The sequence below is a fragment of the Cygnus olor genome, chromosome 4 (genome assembly GCF_009769625.2).
Source record: "Cygnus olor isolate bCygOlo1 chromosome 4, bCygOlo1.pri.v2, whole genome shotgun sequence".
In the NCBI taxonomy this organism is placed as follows: Eukaryota; Metazoa; Chordata; class Aves; order Anseriformes; family Anatidae; genus Cygnus; species Cygnus olor.
The window spans coordinates 34719791-34726258 of record NC_049172.1 but is presented as its reverse complement, the minus strand read 5'-3'; the positions used below and the strand labels follow the sequence as shown (position 1 = coordinate 34726258).

The 6468-nt window shown below is 42.4% G+C and overlaps 1 protein-coding gene across 2 annotated transcripts in view; it reads left to right on the top strand.

Annotated features, from left to right (window-relative positions):
- The first annotated feature begins 3105 nt into the window (after positions 1-3105).
- EDNRA (endothelin receptor type A) overlaps positions 3106-6468 on the top strand; it is a 34279-nt gene continuing 30916 nt past the window's right edge. The window contains exons 1-2 of one of the 2 annotated variants that reach the window (XM_040556629.1): positions 3106-3240; positions 5873-6348. In XM_040556629.1, the coding sequence (XP_040412563.1) occupies positions 5947-6348 (402 nt within the window). In that variant the 5' untranslated portion in view covers positions 3106-3240; positions 5873-5946. Of the gene's footprint in view, positions 3318-5872; positions 6349-6468 lie in introns of both variants that reach the window. The other variant, XM_040556628.1, reaches the window with a different exon arrangement.

Below are 6468 nucleotides of genomic sequence, written 5' to 3'. Positions count from 1 at the left end.
TTCAGTGCTGTAACATTTTCCAATAGAAACATTATAACTCAAAGTATTCCAAACACCATAATTCTAAAGTTTGAGTCAAAATACCCTTGACATAATGGAAGTTTCATCTGAACCACAGAGTCACAGAGTCACTTAATTGCAGAGCCACTGAGGTTTGGAAGGGACTCCTGGAGATCAACTAGTCCAACCCCCTGCTCTGAACAGGGTCCCCTCGAGCAAGTTGCTCAGGACTGAGTCCAATTGTGTTCTGGAAAGCTACACGGATGAAGATGCCACAACCTCTCTGGACAACCTGCTCCACTTGGTAGTGAAAAAGTTTCACCTTGGTAGTGAAAAAGCTTTTTATTACTTTTAAATTGAATTTTTTCCATTTCAGTTTGTGCCCATTGCCTCCTATTCTGTCACTGAACACCCCTGAGAAGAGTCTGGCTCCATCTTCTGTACTGCTTTCTGCCATATATTTTATTTTATTTTAAATCTGAGGAGATGCATTTCAATCAAATAAAACTAATTCATTCAAATATAGCCAAAGATCATCTTTTATTGTCTCTGAGGTTAGATGTATAAGAAGCACTGCAGCATTAGGTTCATTTGTCTAATAACCCTTGTAATAAGGCATTCCTTTCTAAAGCCCAAATTGTTCAGGAACATTATTAGCTTTCAAATCGAGTCTTCTTGAAGAATGACTCCAGCTGCAAAACCCAGGTATCCTCAAAACAGAAGTAAAAGGGGTTATTGTGTAACACGACTAGTATGTTGCCCTTACTCTCAATCTTTGCAGTTATGCAAGACAAGCTGAGTAGTTTGTTGAAGAGACAGAAGAGGTCAGAGGAAACACCCATTGCACTGATTCTGGAAGAGAGAGATGCCAGTCAAGAGCTCTTCCATAAAAGAATACATGCACAGGATAGCAGTCCTACAAGAACGGTGAAAGTGTTTCTAGTACCTAATAATATATCGGTGTAAAGAACTGCATTAGGTCACTTTTCTTGGTAGCTGAGGTTAACTGCATTTGCAACTGCAGCTTTTGGATAGTTCATATATAATAAATTCCTTTTTCATGTTGCTTCCTGAGCACAGTTAAAAAAAAACATCAGGAACAACTTCTGAATTTAACTGCGTTTAAGACAGGAATTTAACTCAGTTTTAGACACCTGACAAGATTAAAGATAGAACAAAGGCCTAATTAATAAATAAGCAACAAAAACAACAACAAAGAATACAGAACCGCTATGAGCAATTCAGTAATTTCTAATAATTAATACCACTTATGTGGGTTGGCAATAACAGAGGAATTCACAGTGGTAATAAACAGCTCTCTTTTTTCATATTTTAAAAGTTATCTTTAACAGCATTAGTAAATTTGATTATATCATTTAATAGTAAATGTAGCTAGGCATGTCAGTGTCTGAATATATGATGTAAACCTTCCAAACTAATGGAATTATGAATTGGAAGGAAAAATATGTGTTTGAAAGTCAGATATCATTTTCATTTTGTTGAGTAAGCAATTCTAGTTTTTTGGACATAGAGGTAAAATGATCCAAGGAAGGGAATGGGGTGTTAAGAATGTCTGGAGAATGTATATTACAGATTCAAGAATTTCATCAAAAAAGCACTCCATAAAACGTGCATGATCTTTAACTACACCCTTTCTAGTTCTTCAACAGTTTTTCCAACAAATTAGCATACAGATGATTCTTGACAAAGCATATCATTGATGCTAAGCATCTATGACCAAACTGTAAAGAATTTTTAAGTATCTTTTATTAATAGCGTATGGACAATTCAGTGGCTTGTCAGCATTTATTCAACTTCAAGGCAACATGAAGCTTTGAATTAAACTTTTCTACTGATTTGCAAGCAGTGGGCTTCCTGTGATTCTCAGCTTGAACACAAGATCTTTGAAGGAATGTAAATTCCTTCAAAGATCTTGTGTCTTGACACATTTAATTGAGATGGCTTTCTAGAACAAATAAGTATTGCTGTTCAAGTTGATCAAGATGCTTTCGGATGCCTTTTTTTTTTTTTTTAATTCAAGGTTTAACAGATAATTTAAAGGAATGTCTACAGAAACGTTCTTCTAACTATGCAGTACTCAGAAAGCCTGAAAAATTTCTTACATGATTTATGGCCAAATATCTTAACTCTGCAGGCCACTGGGCATCACGTTTTCTATTGTTCTTTTCAGGCTGTTCTTACTCTTTTAGGATCACATATTTTTATATCATATTTAGGAAGATTGCCTTTTTGGATTCAAAAGAAGCCCAGATATGTTTAGAAAATTATTTCTGTGGTACAGCCAGATGGAAACTTGCCATGAAGTGAGGATCTTGAAAAGTTTCAAGAAAGGAACTGAAAATTTCTTAAACTTGTTAGCGTGAAAGGATCTTGAAACTGTTTCCACTACAAGCTTCACTCTCTGGTATATGAGTAAATGAGAAAAGATTGTTAACTTTAACAGAACTTCCACTTTTTCTGAGTAACTTTTCTGTACCACTACCTTAGCAGAACAGTAATAAGAAACATATGAATGACAGAAAATGCTACCATTTTATTATTTTTGTACGTGCATTTTTGGTCTTGAAAAATAAAAGGTGTTAACGAGGTGTGTCCTGGATGGACCACAGCAAATGACACCCCGAGATCCAGAGTTTCTGAAACTCTTACACATCCAGTTTTACCGATCGTCGTGGAAACATAATCCTGACCAAGTCCGGGGAAAATGAAACGCACAAGCTGTGTATTTAGTCGTGGGATATTTTTCCCTGCTCTACTTGTGGCTGTTCAGTCGTCTGATTCAATCAGACACACAACCTTTGCGTGAACCCTACTTGCTGTCAGGAGGCAGCTGCAGTAGGGGATGGATTCCCAAAGGCTGTTGCCCTACGGAGTCCAGCGAAGTTGTTAAGCTCCGTTTCAGAGAGGAAACAGTTAAAGAGCTCAGCGTTCCCCCTGTGCCCGGGAGGCAGCCTTTGTGTTTAACGTTGGCAGGGGCTCCGCTCGGGCTGGAGGCTTGTTTTAATTGGGGGAGGGGGCAGAGAAGCGAGGACGCTCTGCCTTCTCCTCTGCTCCGTCTCCCGCTACCGATTGAGCGGAGGTGGAGATTTCCATCCCACCCAGTCAGAGGCTCGGGGAAGACCATCCCAGGAAAAGCCGCTCGGCGGCAACTCCCGGCAGCGGCCGCGGGAGCAGCAGGCGCAGCATGAGCGCGGGGCCGGCGGCGGAGGCACGCCTGGGGTGAGTGCGCGGCGCCCCGCACCAGCGGCCCCGGTCTCAGCCCCGGTCCCAGCCCCGGCCCCGGCCGCCAGCACCCGGTAAGGGCAGGTAACGGCGAGCGGCTGCTGCGGCCGCCCGGCTGCCGGCGTGGGCGAGGGAAGGGGGCAGAGAGGGACAGAGCTCGAGCTCTCCGGTAGGAAACGCAGCTCAGCGTGTGGATCCCGTCGATGAGCTCCGCAGGCTGCCCTGCCTCGCCAGGTCCATGTCGGGGCTGATGTCCCGACGGCGGGGAGCGGGGAGGCATCACCCCGGGGCGGCAGCGGGAGGCGCCCCAGGCAGCCCTGTGCCGCCAAAGCAGCGCCCGTGCCCCGCTCGGGCTCCGCAGCTGCCTTTCGGGCACACCGGGCGCCGGTTACGTTTTGGCTCCTCTTTCCTGCTGCTCTGCGGTGACCCGGGCAGGCGCTGTCCCCGGTTTGTCCCCGCGGTTCTGTTCCCTGCTTCCCCACAGCAGCCGCCCCCGGCCCGCGGGTCCCCTCCGCGCCTCGGGGAGGACCGGGGCATGCTGCAGGCACCCACAGCCCCTGCACTTAGGGCAGGCCGCCTGGTAGCTGTGTACTCTGTAGCCGTATGGACACTTGGAGAATACGCCCAGGCAAATGAAGGATTTGCCAGGAATCTGTAGGAAAGCGGCCTTAGAAATCATTACATAAAAAGACAGTGGTAGTTTTGCTTCTTATGGGAAAGTTTCTTCTGGGAGAGGGAAGAGATGGCAGCTGGCGGTGCTGTTCCTAGCTTCACATGCTGGCTGCACCATTGCCATGCTACCACCATGTTCAGATGAGATGTGTATATTAAGTTTTCACAGGAAAAAATCATTAAATAAGGAGGATACTAATAGTGACCAAAGCTGTGGGTCCTTGTAGTGAGGGCTGTCGGCTCAGTCCGTAGCTGTATCACATTTACTTGGGCAAGTACAAACTTGGAAATGTCATTTAAATCACTACTGATTCAGTTTTTCCATTTGTGAATTGGGGAACAGCAGCTATAGTAAATAATAAAAGCACTAATACTTGCCTGAAAAGAGTTGCAGTGAAACATGCCTGTTATTTCTGATATGACTTAGAATCCTAAAGCAAAAAGCACTTAGATCACGCTAACTATTGCTAACTGCCCTGAGATATCATTGTATCAGGCTTTTAGGAAAGAAGGATTTGCTGTCTAACTGATTAAACTTTAAAATCAAGTGCACAGGTACTCGCAGCTGGTCAGATCACTATCTCAGATACACCAAGATAGAAGAGTGTAAATTTGGATGACTGGTCTGTGAGAGATAGCACCCTACACACCAGACAGGAATACTCAGACTTCACATTGCTGCTGTATAGAGGCACAAACACTTTTACAGATGACACAAAACAGAAGTAGTAAATATTTATAGTGTGGCTGCATCCAGAACTACTATCAGTAAATTGTCTGCCACGTTCTTTCTCCTGTAAATTTTTTGCTATAAACTCTGAATTAATAGCCCCATAGGGAGCGAAATTAGGATTCATTTATTTAAAGGGATCGTCCCAATTGCTTCATGTGAGTCCCTAGAAATCAGAAAGTTATAAATACTAGACTTTCTACTCTTTTTTTGGCAACGCTGTAGCATTTTGTCCTGTTTTGCAGATTTGAGCCATGTAAAAAATCTTTATCCTAAATTAGACTGAGGCTTCTAGGAATTGGACTTGAGAGTGTCCTCCTTGGCTTGTACCTCAGGGAGGTTTCGCTGGAGGTGCTACCTGCCCCCTGCCGCAGCGACCAGCAGCTCTGGAGCTGCACACTCCCAGTGACACGGGTGGAATGCTACTGCCTCCTTTCCTATCTGGAAATGTCAGGAGTTATCACTTAGAATACTAAACCAACTAGTTTTTTATCTTTAAAAGAGCTTAATTTTTTTTTATAATCAACTTTGCCATGGATAAGGACTGCAACATGAGCAGCAATGACATTATTTAGGAACCAAAGACTTATTTTTATTACAATAAATTGACATACATGGTCAAATGTTTACCCTGAGACTGTAAGTCTTCCTCATAATGTCCAGGGACTTTAAATCCAGTCCGAAATTTGATTTGATATATATGTATTATCAGTCTTCATTTAAAATCCAGGTAATTATAAAGCCAGAGAAAAATAATACAAAGCGTCATTGTTGCAATATGTCAAAAACACTCAAAAATTAACAAATGTAGCACCTGTAATTACTAATGAAGTGTTACCTTACTTTTTAGAACATACTTTATTTTAGTTAAAATATCATACAGCAGTCTCCAACGCCTCCCTTTGCTGGTATACTTTTCTTGCAAGACTATATTTTAAAGCAGAACTTCATTTACCCCTTTGTGTTCTTTCATGCACAAGTTCTGTCTCAAATTAAAGGATCCCGCAGGATCTCATCTGTGTTTGCATTTTGTCAGAATTAATGGATGCGGGTAATCTAGATTTCAGAGTAGCACAATGATTATAAGCATGTGTTTATATATATGTGTTGTAGAAATTACATCCAAATAGCTTTCTTCCTAAGTGAGAAGCAGGATGTGTTACCCTGCTGGGTCTACTGATTCTATTTCTTTTTTTGTTTGTTTTTCCTTATTGTTTTTCTCTGCAGGTGAAGAAGTGAGAAGTATCTCACTGAGATAGTGAAAAAAACTCTTACTGAATTTGCTCATTTGGGACTTCGGGATGGAAGCCTTGTGTTTAAAAGTTTCTTTGCTGCTGCTCGTTTCGGGATTTGTCCTCAGTGACAGCTCTGACAGAGATGCTGCCAACCGGAGTGATCTGGGAAACTACCTTCCCACTTTCTCAGGGATTGACTCCAGCATGCTCCTCACCACCAGACGGCCCCTGGTAATCAACCAATCTGTCAAATGCTCCCAGCAGACTAAGATTGCTGAAACTTTTAAATACATTAACACGGTGGTATCTTGTGCTATTTTCATCGTTGGAATGGTTGGGAATGCAACTCTGCTGAGGATCATTTACCAGAACAAGTGTATGAGGAATGGCCCGAATGCACTGATAGCCAGTCTGGCACTAGGAGACCTTATCTATATTGTCATTGATATTCCTATCATTGTGTACAAGGTAGGATGCAACAACAATACATTTTACTTGTAATTTCCTTACAAATACACTAGTTCTCTCTGGTTATGTCTTTGTCTAAGTAGTGCATTTTGTCAATGAATAGTCCACTTAAAAAAGTAC